Source organism: Miniopterus schreibersii (assembly GCF_964146895.1).
Source record: "Miniopterus schreibersii genome assembly, chromosome: 12".
Classification (NCBI taxonomy): domain Eukaryota; kingdom Metazoa; phylum Chordata; class Mammalia; order Chiroptera; family Miniopteridae; genus Miniopterus; species Miniopterus schreibersii.
In genome coordinates this window covers 67111594-67129528 of record NC_138112.1, presented here as the reverse complement: position 1 = coordinate 67129528, position 17935 = coordinate 67111594, and the positions used below count along the sequence as shown (strand labels likewise).

At 57.4% G+C, this 17935-nt stretch overlaps 1 protein-coding gene across 1 annotated transcript in view; it reads left to right on the top strand.

Moving 5' to 3' along the window:
- The first annotated feature begins 9250 nt into the window (after nucleotides 1–9250).
- SYT7 (synaptotagmin 7) overlaps nucleotides 9251–17935 on the top strand; it is a 57222-nt gene continuing 48537 nt past the window's right edge. The window contains exon 1 of the mRNA XM_081152936.1: nucleotides 9251–9333. Coding sequence (XP_081009062.1) covers nucleotides 9303–9333 — 31 coding nt within the window. The 5' untranslated portion in view covers nucleotides 9251–9302. The remainder of the gene's footprint in view (nucleotides 9334–17935) is intronic.

Here is a 17935-nt window from a genome sequence, read left to right as displayed (position 1 = left end):
TTTCTGGTCAGGTCAGGAAGGGCCCTGCCTGTCACACAGGGAGTGAGCTTCTCCCCAAAGCAATGGGGGCCCATGGGAGGGCTTTGAGCTGAAAAGCAACATGGTCACGTGTGCTTTGATGCCCATAGGACCATGGAGGGAAGGGGAGCCACCTGGAGCCAGAGGAGGGGACACAGGGAGAAAGCCAGTGAGAAATGAGAGGACCCAAGCTCGGGCAGTGCATTGGGGCAGGGGAGGGCAAGAAGGGTTGGAGAGAGAACCAGTGGGTGGCCTTTTCCCCAATCTATGTGCAGGTAAGAAAAAGAGCATAGGTGGGGACATGGCCAAGATGTGTCTGATTTGCAGGGTGGGGGGTGGCACCTAGCCAGGCTCAGGCAGTGGGCGGGGAGCACACATCAGAGAGGGTGAGGAGGGTTATGGTAGAAGCTTCTCTCTTCCCCACTACAGCTTCCATCCCCTCACTGGCAGCACCTTGTGCCTCAACACTTCTGGCCATAAAGGGAGAAGCACACCGTGATCTGGGGCTTCCTGGGGGAACCCAGACCTTGGACCTGGGATGGAAGGGAGGGGGGCCACATAGGGGGCTTTTTCAGAATACAGACTGGAAGCCTGTATTCCGCACCAAAATTTACAGAGAAACTTCCTGCTGAGAAATCCACACATGCCTCACTTTCTGCATGGCCTTGTTTGTCCACAAAGACAAACAGGACAGGGAGTGGCCTTTGTGACATCATGGGGACTCCTGAGCTCAGTCCAGGGTGTAGTGGGCAGGGGAAGACAGAGGGACAGAGGGTCCCACAGAGCATCTTCCTGGAAGAGTCAGAGACACTCAGGACCATCTCATCCCACATCCTCATGTTGTAGATGGGGAAACTGAGGCCCAGAGAAATAATCAAGTTGTCATAGGCTACTCCTGGTTTTCAAGGCTTCTGGAGAGGACTTACTGGTCTGGTGAGGTAGACTAAAAATTATATATATATATATATGAATTCAGAGGCCTGCATATCCCTGAGTTCATTTGTCCACAAGACCCCCCACTCTGGGAAGGGTAGCAGGGCCACTTTGTGCAAATGGGACAGTGCTACATCATTACCCTCCCTCCATGACGTTCCTTTCCTCCTTCAGTCTCTGCTATGTGCCCTTTCTTCTCCCATCCAATTTATTTCAGCAAGAATTAAAGAGGCTCCCACTTGGTGCAAGGGCTGGGCATTTGGGAAGCTTCTGGATTTCCCCAGGGCCAAAGTCATTGTTCTGTCTCCAGTGGTTTCAGAGCACTTTGTTCATTCCTGCATCTGTACACACACTGTTTCTGTATCTGCACAATCCCAGAGGGCAGGGCTTGGTCTTACTCCAGCGTGCATTCCCCCCAGTGCTTAGGCCAGGGTCTGGCATTCGGGAACCTGGAGAAAGGCTTGCCCAGGGCGGACTTGCCCCCCGAATGTGCCCAGAGCATCCCTCCATTGTCCCACTCTATGCCAATTACCCAGAGGCGCCAGAAGTGGGGATTCTGCATATGCAGCACCTGGCACACAGTCGCATGTCTGCTGATGGCTCAATTAAAAAAATGAATGAAGACGAAGATGGATAATGGGCGATTCCTGACTTTAAAGGGCATTGGGCAAGACGAGGAGGGCAGGGTCCTTATACTGGGGTCTCAGCGTCAGGCAAAGTTTCTTACACCTGATTGCACAGATAGTGGGGAGCCAACCGAGGCCTGGGGGCGTGTTGCTGGGAGCAGCAGGATCAGATTACCAGAAAATCACAGTGAAGAGGGCACTGGACTGGAATGGAGAAAGCAGGCAACTGGTCAGGACCAGGTGCTGAGGCTGAGGGCAAGAAGGCTGTGGGGGTCTGACTTAGGGAGGCAGCTGACAAGTTCACGATGAGGGTGGGAGAGGCTCCACAGAGGACAGGCCCGAAGGATCTGGAAACCGATTTGATGTGCGGGGAGAGCAGTGGGAGGCTTTGGGGAACTGATTTGGAGCTTGGAAGAGTAATGGGGCCCTAACGGGCATGGTGAGATCCCAGGGAGGGGCTGCTTCCTAAGGGAGGTAATGGGTTCACTCCGCCTGCATGGAGATGCTTCATTAAGGAGGCAGATGCCAGCTTAGGAGGGAGGTCAGGGCCCCAGAGACAGAGTTAGGAGTTGGGCTGAAGCAAAAGCTAAGGATGTGGGAGTGGATGAGCTCATGCAGGAGAGAGTGCGGGTTGAGAAAGGAGCTAACAGCTAAGGACAGAGCCTTGGGGGATGCCCACAGCTGGGAGGGGTGGGAGCAGGAAGAGAGGGGACCCAGGAGGAAAGGAGGGCCGTCTCCTATCCCCTCCCTCTTTCCCAGTGCTGCCCCATCTCTCTGCCCCTCACCTTCCATGAGTGAGGCTAAGCAGGGCTGAAAAGCCGGCCCTGCAGCCTGCCCATCTTCAGGAAAGTTCCAAGTTGAAAGGCAGCGAAGCCCAGTGGTTGAGCGCTTGGGCTCCAGGCCTGGTCAGGGCTGGGTGGGACTCCCAGCTGCCCCCCTCCCTCACCCCTTCCGTTTGTACACCTTCGGTAAGCCACCCTCTCTGATCCATAACCTCCTCACCTTCCTGAGGGGATCACAACTGGACTTCTTCAGGCTGCTGTGACTATTAAGTGGGATAATGCGTGTTTTGCACTTGGCCCTTGGGCCTCACAAGGCCTCAGAGCTCAATAAATGGTGGCTCCTGCTATTATGGTGATTATAGGGGTGGGACGATTCTGGCTCAGGGCCTGGCTGGGCCAAGGAGTCCAGCAGCACCCAGAGCCCTTAGTGAGGGAGGGGGCCTGCTGACCTAAACTGACTTGTCTTCCTGAGTGCGGGGCCCCTCCTGTTTTCCTCCCAAGAGCACAGAGCCAGGCAGGCATCGTGGAACTGGGGCAGTCATAGCTATCTCAGAGCTGATAATGCGACACCTGCTGAGAAATGGGACCCCCACCCCCACTGCGGTCTTCAACTCCAGCTGAGGTGCAGGGGTGGGGCCTTGGTTCCAGGATTGGGGCTACTTTGGGGTGTGTCATACCCCCAGCTGGAGGCACCAGTAGGTCCTTCTCTGTAGTGAGTGTCGACATGGATGAACCCTCTTTCTGCACAAGGTAATTCACCAGCTCCACGGGCTGGGCCTCCAAGATACCTCCTCCGAGTACATGCATCCCTGCCCCAGACCCCACTCAGCCGGAGACTTCTGCACTCTGTGTGGGTCCATCCAAGTTGGCAAGAAGGAAGGTGGCACTGGGGGTGCCCGTTGCAGGGCAGTGGTGGCGCTGAGCCCAGTGCCTCATCCCCCATATCTGTCCCCCACCCCCATGGATTCTGCAGCTGAGGCCCACCCCAGAGCCTTCTGGAGGCCCCGGAGGAGTGGCACAGGCTGTGATCAGGGCTTGCAGAGTGGGCAAAAATCTTGAGTTGCTGGGCACTGGCTCCTGTCCCCGAATCACCGAAGCCTGTACCAGGGACTACTCAAAGCCTCAGTTTCCCCTTCTCAGCCTCAGGCTAAGGGATCTTATTTTTTTTACTGGACACTGGAAACAGGTTAATGGATCCCATGGGCCACATGCCCATCTACGCAGCCTCAGTTGGGCAGGAAGAAGAAGGGTGTCCTGCCAGAGCCTGGGGGACACTTACTGAGACCTTATCCTACCCGGATCAGGTGGGGGCTCCCTGGCAGGAGCGGGGCTTGACTAAAGCAGCCAGCTAGGCTCAGGCCTGGGGTCCTGCAGTTGCAGGCTGAGCCTTCTAGCACTAGGAGGCCCCATTAACTAGGCCACCGCTGGAGGTGGGCAGTGGCAGCTGGAGCTGACTGGCGTGGGTCTCTAGGAAATGTGGCCACAAGAGCCAGGGCTTTGAACAATCCACAGAAGGTTTCTGCAGTATCAAAAGAGCTCTTAGTCACTAATATATGGAGGAGAGGGGCTGCTGGTGAAAGAGCCTCTGCTTGATTCCCATCAGCAGAGGATCAAAAAGCATTTGGTCAAAGAACCTTTAAATACCTTGAAAGGCAGGTGAAGCCTGTTCCATGGGCTCCAGGAGGGATTGAAACTCTGCTCTGAGCGGCAAGCTGGCTCCAACCACAGGGAGCGCTGGGGGAAGGGGCCTGGAGGCAGGAGGGAGAAATGGTGGGGATAGACCACAAGCCCACCCCCACCCCAACCCGAGGACCCCTGTGTGGAGGGTGAGCAGGGCAGTGGCTGTGTAGGCCTCTAGGGCAGGGATTTTCATCTGGACCCTGTACGACTCCCCCACCCAATATGGGGAAAATGTTGTGCCTATATTTGGATTTACATTTTTTAGGAAGGAGAGGTTCACAGGTTCATTAGATCCCCAAAGGAGTCCAAGGCCAAATCAAGATTAAACACCAGCATTCCTACGGTACAGACTGGCAACCTGAAGCTCAGAAGGATTGGGCGATTTCTTCCAGGTCACCCAGCTCGTAACTGACAAGCTGAGGTGCTTCCACAGTGCATCCTGAAAAGGGCATCTCACTAGTCCCAGGGCTCTCAGTCTGCCTCAGGGTCCCAGAGTTGCCCAAGACTGAGAAAAGTAGGGAGTGTCTCAAAACAGAGGCTTAAGGCCAAAATTCTGAGTAAGGCTGGGGCTGTCCCAAGTAGGGGCTGGCCAGGAGAAGGGGACCAGCTTTCATCTTTTGGGTTGGCAAAGGGTTTGAGGGGCTGAGCCAAAGTACATGGGGATATCAGGGTGACCATGCAGAGAGACTCGGGGCCAGAATCTATATGGGGAGGAGGTTACAGGGAGAAGGCTGGGGGTGGCTAGGATTGGGGAAGGGCTTTCTGGCAAAAGAATGTTTCTGGCCCGGCAGCATGACCTGAGGATGAGGAATGGGGACCCAGGGCTATGGAAGGTCAACTTGGGGCAAGGTCTTTGGTGCCTGGGGTCACCCCCAGGGAGTCAGAAAAGACACCCAACCCTTGCCTAGCCATCTCCCCAGTGTATTCTCACATACCTATGAGGGACAATTATTTAGCCCTATTATAGATGAGAAAACTGAGGCCCAGAGATATCAAGTAAGCAGTCAAGACCAAAGAGCTAGCTAGTGGCAGAGGCAAGACCAGAGTTCAAGTCTAGGTTCCTCCCTGGATGCTGTGGGCCAGACCTGGGTCTTTAGTATTAGGCCTCCAAAACAGGGCTGGGCAGAAGTGTGACGTGTGTGGACCCTGGGTGGGCTTTGTTCGAGATTCAGTGGTTACTGGATCTGGAGAGAAGATGTAATTGATCAGCTAGCATTAGTTCAGTCGTCACTGTGATAAGGTGGGCACAGAGATGGCAGCAGCTGCTTCTAGGAGTCTGCTGCCGTGTCCTATCTGGGGAGGTGACTTTTGTGAATTTTATGCTTTACCTTCTCCAGACTCTTGCTCTCTGCAGAGGAGGAAAGGGAAGACTCGGGACAGGGGTAGCTGCAGGGACAGGGTGGCAGAGAAGGTCTTCACTCTTGGTCTGGCACACCAGCAGGCTCTGTTGCCCATCACAGCTGTCTTCTGGCTGGTCTCTGAGCCTGTCCCTCTTGGATCAGGCAAATGCTCAGCCTGTGTCTCTTGCCACATGGATGGTGGCAAGGAGAGAGGTGTGTTTGTTCTGTCACGTGAGCTGCACAAACAGCTTCCTCAGCACTTTTATTAATAATTCAGCCATGGCCAAGGGGCGGGCTAGGGGGGTCAGGACAGCAGCATTGGAGACCATGTCAGGTAGAGGCCAGAGGGGAATCCAGGAGCCCTGCCTCCCAGCCGTGGCCTAGCAACAGAGCCAGGTGGCCTCAGGGGCCCTGTTTAGGAGAGTGCAGGCCTGGCATCTGTTCCTGAGGGACAGAACATCCCTCCCTGCTTCGAGTTCCTCCTGAAACTAACCCAGGACACCTGGGCCCTGATGAGGGCAACAGATTGGAAACAGGCCTGAGGGTCCACAGGATGAAGTGGCTGCCAGCATTTCCAGCCATGTCATGGAACCTAGGACACAGGGGCCAGCAGTGTTACAGAATGAGACGGGGGCAGGAGGGGAGGAAGAGGCAGAGCACCAAAGGCCCAGGCTCTCACCTGCAGGGGACAGGACCTGCAGGCAGGACAGGGGTGACCCACACCCTCTGGTCTCCTTTCTCAGAGGAACTGCACACTCTCAGACTTCATTTCCTGCCTGTGCCCAGTCCTCCATGAGTGCTCAGAAGACAGGAACTCACAGTTGGCTTGGTTCTCATTGATGCTCCAGCAGGAGAGTGGCCTTCAGGTGCAGCCGAATGGTTCAGAGGTTAGACACCTGGAAGAACTTCCTTGATAAGCAAAACATGGAAATGGGGAGTATGTGGTGTTTCTTTAAGGATAAACAACAATGATGGTATTTGATATCTAAAGTTCTGTGCTCCATGTCACATTTTAAGTGCTTTAATTGTATCATCTCATTTAATCTTCATAATAGTAGAAGGAAATAGGTGCTGTTATCATCTCCATTGTATGGATGAGAAAACAGAGGCCCACAGGTGTCAAGTAGTCTGCCCAGGGTCACACAGCTATGAATGACAGAACTACACGTATCTGTATTCTTTCCTCTTTCCAATGACTACATCTTCTAGACAAAGTGACCAAGGCCCAGAGAAAGAGTGTCCTCAAAGCTCTTACTGTGTCAGTGATACAGGCAGGAAATAAAGATTCCCAGTGTCCCAGAGCCTCAGTTTCCATAACTGAATCTCACAGGGTTTCCCTGGTATGTCTGATGGACGCCCCAGCTCTGATATTCTGGAACAATGGTTGTCTAATGACTGCTGGGAGTGAATGAGATTGGGATATTTAGTTTTGCAAGGGCCAGGCTGTCAGCTCTCGGATGGGAGCAACCATGAGTCTTCTCATGAATCTCACAGTGATATTAGCAAAAGGCTGGGAATCAGGACCAAGGGTACTTTCTACTCCTGGCTCTCTCATCAGCTCCCTGGGCTGTTAGCTCTGGGGCCTTTAGCTCCCTGTATCAATTCCTGCCCCCCTAGAGGCCTTGTCTTCACCATCTGTCACCTGAGGGGTGCCCTGGGTCATCTCTCAGATACCCATTCCCCTCTCACCTCTGAAAAACTCCACAATTCTAGATGCTTAAAAAGATCTGTTGAATTGCAGTGATGAATTCTGCTATCGCCTTCTGGAGTTTCAGGTTGATGGGTGGGGAGATTCCTGAACTGGGAACATTTCTGTGTGGTGCCTGCTGATGGGGGGAAGGTGAGGGAGGAGGGGTGAAAGGGGAGGTGGGGAAGAGGTGCACTATTTGCTCTTTACTAGAGCAATGAGAGAGGCAACTGGGAGAGGGAGCGGGAACAAGCCAAGCTTGGGACCTTGAGGTCTCAATCTGTTGGCTTGGCTTTTTGGGGTTTGCCAAAAAGGGGTGTGTGGATAGCTCCTGGATTCTCAGCTGCATGTGGGTATGTGAAATGTAATGGCCCTTAACCAGGGCATGAGGGCTGAGATTTATGCCCACTGAGGAATTATGGGCTAGAACCTACAAATGCCTTTTTTTCCTTCCATTTTTAATTAGAACATTCAATCCAAGGAAATCTGTTCTCCACCGGAACACTCCTCACGAAGGTTTGCTTGGGGGGATTTCCTTTATCTGTTTCTCAACCGGAAAGCTGTGGGTGGAGGGGCGTGTGTGTGTGTGTGTGTGTGTGTGTGTGTGTGTGTGTGCGCGCGTGCACATGTGTCCCTGTGAGTACTGGCTGCCTGCTGTGCTGTGGGAAGGTGGAGGTGTGGCTGGGTGTGAGCTGTGCCTTATAAAATCAGTCAAGTGGATTTCTCAGGGTGGGAGTAGGAAACCTTGACTCTGGAAAGCCTGGCTCATCTGTGAACCGCATTCTCAGTGGGGAGGAGGGCGGGCTGCTGTAGCAGGCCTGGGAGTGTGCCTTTCTGCCGACCCCCTTCAGTCAGGGTGGGGGCAGGCTCTGTGCTGTGTGACGCTTCCGTGTCTGTATCTCTGTGTGTGGGAGGTGTGTTTGTGTGCCTGTGCATGTGTGTGGGGGGGGATGGTGGTGGTGGTGATGGTGGTGGTGGTGTCACTGATGGTGTGTAGGTGTGTGCAGGAAGGTCTCTGTACCTGAAACCACCAATGGTTTGCTTCCAGGCCGTTCAATGCTTGGAAGAAGGGCCCTTCTCTTCTCTTCTCTGCCACAAAATCAAACAGTTCCAATGTTGCAGAGAACGAAGAACTAGGGTTCACTTGATTTGGACTGAGCTGAGCTGACAGAGGGGCCCAGAGGGCCAAGAGAGCCCCAGGGTTGGAAGGGCAGAGGGATTACTTTCCTACCCACTGAAGCAAGGTCAAGGAAAAGAAGTGGAAACAGTGGAGGAGCTGTGCGGAGAGGGATGAGCACAGGCTGTAAGGTCTGTTCTCTTCTATCGAGGGACTGGATTAAGTGTGAACGGTCACTAGGCCTCGGTGGCGATTCTAGACTTCTCAGTTGCATCTGTGGGCAAGCTTGAGGGATGGCCGGAGCAGCGGATCCAGGCTTAGCCTGGCAAAAAATTCCACTCCTGGTTTTTGCGCACACCAGCCCTTCTCCCCGGGACCGTCGCAGTGTGGAGTCCAAGGCTGACGCCCTCGAGCCGCCACCAAGCGGAAAACCTGGACGGGATTTCCGCGCCTTTTGGAGCGGAGTCAAAGGGCACCTCGGAGGAGGTGGCCCACACCGCGGCCCTGCCGGTTTCGAAGCGGCTTCCATCAGGAGCGCACCGGCCAAGCGGCCGGACCCGCAGGCTCGAGGAGCCCAGCCGGAGGGCGCCGCGCCCTCCCCGCGGGCGCTGCGGGAGGGCGGGGCACGGGCGGCGGCGGTGCCCTCGGGGCTGCTCCGGGCGGCGGCGGGCGCGGGCTGCAGTGCGGCGCGCGGCCGGCAGCGGGCAGCAGCGGGCGCAGGCGGCGGCGGCGGCGCAGCTCGGCGGCGGGCGGGCGGCGCCGGCGGTGCCCCGGGTGCGCTCACACACGCGCTCGCACACACACATACACACGGCCTCGTACACACACACACACACACACTCACACACACACACGCCCCGGCGCGCACACGCGGCGCGCGGGCCGGAGGGAGGAGGCTCGGCGCGGTCGGCGGCGGCGGCAGCGTGCTCGGCGGGCGGGCGGGAGGGCTGGCGGGCGGCCCCCGCTCCCCGGCTCCGCGGCTCGGTGCAGCCCGCGCGGCCCCCGCCCTCGGACCCGCCCCCGGGGGTCGCCCGGCCCCATGCCCTGCTGCGGCGGCGGAGCGGCGCGCGGCCACGGGCGGCTCTGAGGAGCCCGGAGGGAGCCGGCGACGAGGGGACCATGTACCGGGACCCGGAGGCGGCCAGCCCAGGTAAGCGCGGCCCCGCGCGGGCTGGGGCGCCCCGCACGGCGGGCAGGACGGCGGCAGCGCGGGGCGCCGTCTCGGAGCCCCAGCCGGGGCCGCGGGAGCCGCGCAGACTTTCCCCCCGGGGTCATGCCAGCCCCGGGCGCGGGCTTCGGCGACCGCGGCTCGGACCCCAGCCCCCACCGCCCGTAGTGGGAGCCCTGCGGGGCTGGGTGCCCGGCGCCGGCTTCGCAGTGTCCCCGCAAGGACCTCCCCCCCACACACCCCGCAGCCCAAGGACGACGTGCGTGGCGAGCGCGGAGCCGCGGCTCCCGCGGAAGCCCGGCGGTGCCCTCAGGCTTCCCCGGGTCCCCGGCACCGGTGCCCTGAAAGGGGAGGTGCCAGCGCTAGGGGACCCCAGGACCAGGATCCCGGGAAGCTTTCGGCCCAGGCTGCGGGCACTGGGGAGCGGAGTGACATCGGCGGCGCCAACTGTGACTCGAGAGGGTGCCAGGGGGCGAGCGGGGACCTGGTGCAGCAGCAGGGGAGGGGGCTGGGGAGGGAGCCGCAGGAGCGCTGGGGAGGGCGGCGGGGGTACCGAGGGGAAGGGAGGGAGCGGGGCTGCTGGCTCGGGGGTGCCTGGGGGATGTCCTCCTGGGCGTGGGGAGGGGGGAGCCGAGCACCCCAAACTCACTCCAGTCCTGTTGGGGGAGGGAAGGGGAGGGGCCGCGCTCCTTTGCATTTCTCCCGAGCTGGAGCCTGGGGAGTGGCCTGGAGCCCACGTCTGCTTGGCATCCTGGCATCCTGGCATCCTGGCAGCCAAGCCAGGAACCTTTCTTTCTTCCTTGGGCAATTGCTCTGCCATTTCCTCTTTGGCTCCCGATGCTTCCTCATGCAGTGCCCACCTGTAGGCAGGCCCCCTTCAGTTCCTGCCCAGGCTAGTCTCAGCTCCCTCCTGGGGTGCCCCACCCCAGGCCCAGCACTCCCAGTCTGCCAGTTGTGGCAGCAGGGTCTCAGTTTCTGGGTTTCTCTCAGATGCTAAAAGCACGACACCCCAGGCTGAGGACTTGCGCTCAGATGAGAATCTCTGGGGTTACTGATGCCAGTGCCCTGGGGGTGGGGGTATAGGTGGGAAGGAACAGCTCTGAGACCCTCCACAGAAGGGACCTAGAGCCCCAAGGCTTTTGAAGGCAGTCCAGAGGATGCCTGCTTTGCCTGCTCTGCTCTTGCCCTGGCTCCACTTTGCTCTTCCCTTCTGGGGCAGCCTCAGTCTGTCCTTGCCTCCTGAAGAGTCTGCTCTCACCCCCAAGTCATTGCAGCTGACTCCTGAGGGAGACCTACTGGTGCCAGGCATTGCACTCACTCAGTACTCAGGTATGACAATGAAAGAGACTCAGTCTCCCTCTTTGGAACCTCATGCCCATCTATGAATGTCCTCTATGTGATGGCTGAAGGGACATTGCCTTTGAAGATTCCCCCTTTCATCTGTCTGGACCTAGGGTACCTTCTCTGCCACCTTCCCCCAAGAATCTGCCAGCTTCCATCACTTGGACCAAGGGCAGAGGCATTCTCCTGCTTGGATCACCTTCTCAGAAGCATATAGCTTAGTTCAGAGACCAGCTCTGGGGTATGAGGATGGAAGGGGAGATGCAGGAAGGACACTCCCTTCCCCCTGCCCAGCCAGGCTGGCAGCCTTCCCTCACCTGTTAGGTTAGTGGCCTGGTCCCCTCTAACCCTCTTCTTCCCTCCCAGGCCTGGGCACTATGACATCACCCCTCCTTCAAGCACCTCTGCCTTCTCCGTGGAGGCCAACTTTACATATATGGCATCTGGTAAAGGACCTAGAGCCCAGTGATGGCCCCTAGATCTTTCCCTCTCCCACCTCCACAATGGGCCTCTGTGCCTGGGGTGGACACCTGTCTTGCCCACCCCCACTGCAGCTGCAAGGCCCACCAGTGCCATGACAGTGGCAGCTCTGGGAAATAGGCCCGCCTGAGGTATACTTCTCTCTGGTGTGGGCACTGGGCTGGGTGGGATCAGTCATAGGCTAGAGATAGCAGAGTCTGCTTTTGCTCCTAGTCTCCGGGGAACCTCTGAGGGACCAGAGACCTCACTCTGGCTCCTATGCTCCCAGCATCCCTGCCTGCCTCCTATAACCCCTACAAGTTCCAGGCTAGACTTCCCCTCCCCCCCAGCTCACCCCAGGCCCCCAGACTCTGCTCCCCCAGCCAGGGCTATGTGTTCCCCATTTCTGTTTCCCCATCTTTCCTTTGGCTGGCACCAGGTGGGAGTGAGATATGCAAATTAACTCCTGTGTGATTCAGGCCAGTCTCTCTGGTCCTCCAGGGTCCAGTACCTTTTACATCCTGATCCCTTCATCCCACTCCCAGGAACACCTGCAGCCTGATCCTTTAAAATTTTTAGTCTCCTGTCCTATCCTGCACTCCTACATCCCAAGCTGGTTCCTTAGGGTCCCTGTGGTACCCCCTTACTCAGCCCACTCACTCAGCATGTCCCCATAGGGCTCACCCTACTGCAAAGATCCTTATTCTCAGGACAGGCATAGCTCCCTTCCCACTTAGGGCCGTGGCCCCCAGGCAGTTCTCTTCCAGATCTATCAAGGCTGAAGCAAGGGACTGTGGGAAAAAGCTGGAGCCCAGTGAAGAATGAAGACTCCCATCAGCTTCTGCCCAAACTCTGCCTGACCTTCCCCAGCTATTCCTGCAAACTCACCTCTGCCTCCTCCCCTAGACATGTGTCCCTGTCCCTGTTCTTAGCTTTCTTCTGTTCATCCCCACGCTGGCCCGGCCAGGCCTCCCTGTGTCCCTCAGATGCCTGTCCCCAGGCCAGGCAGGGCCTTAGCAGGCCTGCAGGGGTCAGCGTTGCAGTGGGCAGGCAGGATGGCAGCAGGGAGGGAGGAGGGAGAGGTGACCTTGCAGTGTGCCAGTGATCAGGGCCAGAGAGGGAAAGTCTGAGCTTGTTCGGCCGTGTAGGGAGAGAAGTCAGGTCCTGATGGTGGCCTGCCCTGCCCCAGCCCTCTGCGAGCTTGTCCATGGGGGTGGCAGTGATGGAGGTCTCATCTGTTCCACCTGTTAGTGGGCTCTGTTTCCGACAGCGACTTTGCCAGGCAGGTCCATCCTAGGGAGTATAGGGGGCAACACTGCCTGGGTCAGGGGCCTTGGCAAGGCCTTCTGCCTCCCTCAAGGCGGAAGGATCCATGTGATTGCCCAGGCCACTGGGCACCCTCTGGGCAAGAGTTAGGGGCAGTGGCTGTTGGGTGATGTGTGGGACAGGAATTAGGGGTACGGCTGAAAGAACAGATCAGGGGTGTGCTGTGAGGGCCATCCGGGTTAGGGATCAGGGCTGGGGTGTGGGATGGTCCAAGGAGGCCTGACTATCTAACCATTTCACTGACAAACTCTTCCCCTACCTTCATTTATCCATCCATCCCCCCAACCCTCGCCTACCCCATCTGCACAGGCCCAGACCTCTCTGGCCTGTATCTGGGCTTGGGTCAGAGTCTAGGACTAAAGACCAAATGATCTCCCAACACTCCATGACACAGAGGGGCACCTGAGGCTGAGCAGGTTTAAAACGCAGGGCAGGAGGTATGCCTTCTGTGGGACTTGGGTCAGGGTAGCCAGTGTTCCCAAGCTATAGTGTTTCCCATGGAGAAAGGACCCCCTTGCCCTTGGTTCATGCTGTTGGGGACAATTTGACAAATGAGCTAGGTGCTCAAGGACTGTGGGATGCAAGGGAAGAAGCTAGTCTCCTAGTTGGGGAAGAGGGGCTAGAACAGGCTGGATTGGGATGGGAACCCAGAGGCCAGCAGGTGACAGCTGAAAGACATGGGAACAGGTGGGTGTCAAGTGAGCAAAGATAGGCCCTGGGCAGCTGGGACCTGGCTGACTCCAAACTCAGGCCCAAGGGGCATGGAAGGCAAAGAGAGTGCCGGTGGAGGGCTCTCTTCTTCCCCCACTCCAGCCCTGCTGTTGCAGGAGGTCTTTAGGGGAAGGCAGAGGAGGAGTGGGAGGTTACCCCCTCCTTTTCCCTTCCCGTCCCTGCCCGCCCCCTATTCTCTCAGGGACTTTGAATCCTTATTGAATCTGATGGACCGTTTTCAATAACTGCTTCCCCCAGGGGAGTGAAGCCGGAACAGCAGGGAGAGGAGTGGTGAGGGGTCTCGTAGAGGGTGGGAGGCCCAGTCTTGATCAGGGCTTTTGGCTGGAGGAGCAGTCCACTGCACAGCCTCTGAGGGGCACTGAGGCCTCCCAGGTGGGCATTGGCAGCCCTGCATAGAGCCAGCCCCCTGCTCCATGGGCAATGCCCCGCAGGTGGCACATGCAACTGGTGAGGTCAGCTCTCTCTGTTGGGGCGGTCACTGGTCTGGCCAGGTGCCAGAGCCAGCCTGTGCCAGGCCCAGCCCGGGTGCCTGCCTGCCTTGCCAGGGAACCCCAGCCAATGGTGCCAGGCCGACTGTGCCAGTTCCATGGACATAGAAGTCACTAACCTTCGAGGCAGCAGGGGCAGCCTTGCTGGGCCCTGTCCAACTTGTGTCTGGAGGGCAGGGCTGTGGTCTCACCCAACAGAATTCCCCCAGGGTTAAAACAGAGTTGGCAGGCAGCATGGGACCTGTGGAAGGGGCTGGATGTTGCCCAGACCTGGTTCCTGGAATTCTGCACCCAGTTGGTTGGAACGTGGGCTGGCATGTCGGGCCTTCTCCGGAGGGCTCTGCAGCTTCCACCTGGTAGGGCCACTTGGGAAGGTGTGTCACCTGTGGGGCTGGGCTGGGAGCCCACTTATATCGTGATTGTGTGGGGCCACAAAGCAGTGGAGAGGGAGGGCAGGGCCAGTGGGGAGAAGTATTGGGCTGTGTGTACCTACGTGCGGTGCGGTGCGGTTCGGGTGGCAGCTGGACGGGCCACCGTAATAGCTGCACTCATCTGAGTGCCTCGCCCGCTGTAAACAGCAGCTAATGAGTGTATTTGTCTCGAAGTACCTGGAGGTGCACAGGGAGCTGTGCCGGGAAGCACTGGGGGAGGGCCCCTCCCTGGCCCTGGGCCCCAGTCCCCAGCCAGGCGGGGCCTGTGCCCTCCAGGGGCCCTGCCTGCTCCCTGCTACACCCTCCCACCTGCCAGCTTGGCTGCCTCCGAGGCCTCCATCTGCGGGAGCAGGGCTCACCTGGCTGTGTGGCACGCAGGAGTGCGGATGTGGGTGTCAGAGCTTTGGTGTGTATGGATACAGGCATTTCCATGACAGCGTGTGGGTCAGTCAGCGGGTGTGTGTTTGTGTCTGGATCTAACTGGACACGTCTGTGTGTTTGTGACTATGTCTAATTCTGTGCCTGTATGTGTGTGTGTGTGCGCACCCTTCCCTCAGAGTCCCGAGAGGAAGACTGCACCCCCATCCTGGTGGCCCTGCTCATTCAGTGCCCTTCACGGAGTGTAGGAAGCTGGGGGCTCTCAGGCTGGCTGGGGGAGAAAAGGGTGTGACCCATTCTGCCCATCAGAGGAGACAGGAGGGAGAGATCTGAGCTGCAGCCCCAGGGGCTCCCATACTTGCCATTTGCATCAAAGAAAGGGAAGAACTTGGGGCCTACAGAGCGCAGCCAAACCTCTGGTCCTGGAGCCCCAGAAGCCCTGGGAATGGAAGAGGAGGGTCAGTCCTAGCGGGTGGGGGTCTCTGGTTGGTACAGCGTGCACCCTTCCCCCAGACAGGGTAGGGTGGCATGGGGTGTGGGAGGCCACGAGGGGTGCCTGCGTGAGGCCGTGCACGAGGGGGGCGGAGGAGAGAGCTGTGTGGCTAATATGTCCAATTAAATTACTTCAAACCCTGCCGCGGCAGCTGCTCCCGGCGGGGCCCTGGGTACAAATTGGATCCGTCTCATTACCACGGGATAGTGTCAGCGGGACCGGAGAGTGGAGGCCAGCTCAGTCAGCACACAGAGGGCCATCTCCCACTCTGCCCAGCCTGAGCCCGCTATGGCCCCTTCGAGCATTTGTTCACTCCAGCACCCTCAGTCCACCGGGTCCAGATATTTGGGCTCACTGCATGCCTCTTTACTATCCTGACCCCATGGCAGCTCAGGGGCTCTCCTGAGCTCTCACTTCCTTTCTCCAAGAATGGGGATTTCGTGCTTTTTAAGGGGTGCAGCCTAAGGAAACCATCTCGAGTCACCCAGCACCCCGTCCCCTCCCCTGATAATAGTGCAGTAATAACAGCAAGTTCTTACTTGTGGAGCACTCAGTATGTGCCAGGCACTTACGTATGCGCAGCAGGGGTTGGCTTGCTTATGCCAGGCCTCTGGGGTCAAACAGCTGTCTGTTTGAATTCTGGCAGACACTTGCTGCTATGTCCCTGAAGCAAGTTACTCTGCCACTCTAGCCTTATTTTCCTCCTCTGTTAAATGGGTATGATGATGGTTCTTACCCCCCATGGGGTTGGAGGGTGAGGCAAGATAAGGTGGGAAACATCTCTAGCAGAGAGCCCAGCACATAGTAGACACTCAGCCAGTGGCAGCTGTTATCAGCATTATCCTGAAGCAAGGGGTTGCTGTGTGGGATTAGGGTTCCAGAAGCTCTGAGGAGGACACGCCTGGCTTCAGCTGGGGTGGAGGAGAAGGGGGGGCTTCACCTAGTCAGTGCTAGTTGGTTACCATCAGAACAGCTGGAGGGGGAACTTGCAGTTAAAAGTCAGTTTAGCCCTGGCCAGTGTGGCTCAGTTGGTTGGGTGTTGTCCCGTGCACCGAAGGGCTGCCTGTTCGATTCTGTCAGAACACATGCCTGGGCTGCAGACTCGATCCCTAGCGGGGGGGCGTTCAGGAGGCAAGTGATCGATATTTTGCTCTCACATCGATGTTTCCCTCTCTCTCTCTCTCCCCCTCTCCCTTCCTATCATTCTAAAAATCAATACAAAATCTTTTTATTTTTTTAAAAAAAAAGGTTAGTTTGAGGTTTCAGCCATACTACCAGACCCAAGTGTGAGCTTTAGGCCAGGGCCGTGGGTCTTGAAGGAAGGATAAGAGTTTGCCATGTGAGCAAGCAGTGGTGAGGCCTTCTGTGTGGTGGGGACAGCACTCACAATGGCCCAGAGTTGTGACAAAGTTTGACCAGTTGACGCAGCAGTGAACGTTTGAACGTGGTTGGAATGGAGGCCTTTGGGGGGCTGTTGTAGGAGTCAAGGCTTGGGAAAGGTAGGATGGGTCAGATTATGAAGGTCCTGGCATTGTGAAATCGAAAAATTGGATTTTATTTTAAATAGAGCAATGGAGAGCCATGGATGGCTTTCAGGCAGATCTCTATAAAGAGCTGTAATGCAGGGCAGTGTGGAGGGTCTCCCACCTGAACAGGGCTGAGTCCAAGGCACCTGCACGAGGAGGTCTGCAGTATCCAGCTGGACGAGGGCCCTGCCCTTCAAAAGCTTATGGTGGGTCAGGGGCAGTCAGTGGGGCAGCCTGGTACAGGTGGGTATGGATGGACACCCCCAGGGGGCTTCCCTATGGAGCTGGGGTATCAGAGAAGGCCTTCTAGAGAGGAATATAGAGCCAGGGTAGACAGGCCCAGGCCCAGTGGGCACAGTTAATGCTCCTGAGGATTGGATCTGCACCCCACCCCTCACTGTGGGCATCAGGGCCAGGCCCTGGAAGAGCCATGTGGCCCACATGCCAGCTGCCAGACCTGAGCTTCAGAGCCCCACCAGAGCCAACCTGTTTCCATGGCAACTAGGTGGGCCGTCCCCCTCTCTGTGCCTATGGCCCCTGGCACAGGGGCCCATTCACAGGAGGGACTGGGTATGTCTTCCCACTTCCCTAGGGTGTCTTTCCTTGATAAACACCTCACACCTAGGCGCTGGCAGCACATTCGAGTGTTGGTATTTGGGTCCATGTGCACGTATAGTGTGTATGTGTACCCTTAGCAGGGAGCAGGGAGGCAGGGATGGCCTATAGTACCTACCCACCTTAGCTGGGGATTTGTTCCCCAGGGGGAGAGGGTCAGGTGAGCACCAGAGAGCCTGATGCCAGGATGAACTATAGGCCCCTTCACAGGAAGGAGGAGAGGTTAGAAGGATGTACAGGCCAGGGGAAGTGGTAAGGGAGAATCTTGAGCAGGGCCTGGTGGGGCCTCAGACCACAGCGTTCCTCACATACATCACATTTAATCTTCACAGCAGGCCCATAGGGAGATGTCATTATCACTATTGCACAGTTGAGGAAACTGAGGCCGGAGAGACAGAGTGTCTTACCAGATCATTCAGTAGAACACAGATGAGATTTCAAGTCAGCCTCACTCCAAAGCCTAGGCATTAACCACTGGCCTACACTGGCTGGTGCCTCCCTTATCCCACTAGGATCCAAGCCAGCCTGTCTCTCGACTCATCACTTGGGAGGGAGTGCTGGAAATTGGTGCTGGCTGCAAGCTGGACTCAGAGGGTGTCCCCAGTGGCTTCTTCAGTGCTCAAGATGTCCCCTAAAACCTTTGTTCTCAGGTCCCTGGCATGGGGTGGAACCTCCTCCCCACCCTGTCTCCTCTCCCTCTCTACAGGCATCGTGGAAGGATCCTCTTCCTCAGGGGAGGTACCCCTCACTCCCTGCTTGGCACCTGCCAGCCCTGGAGGAGCCTGATGAATTGGC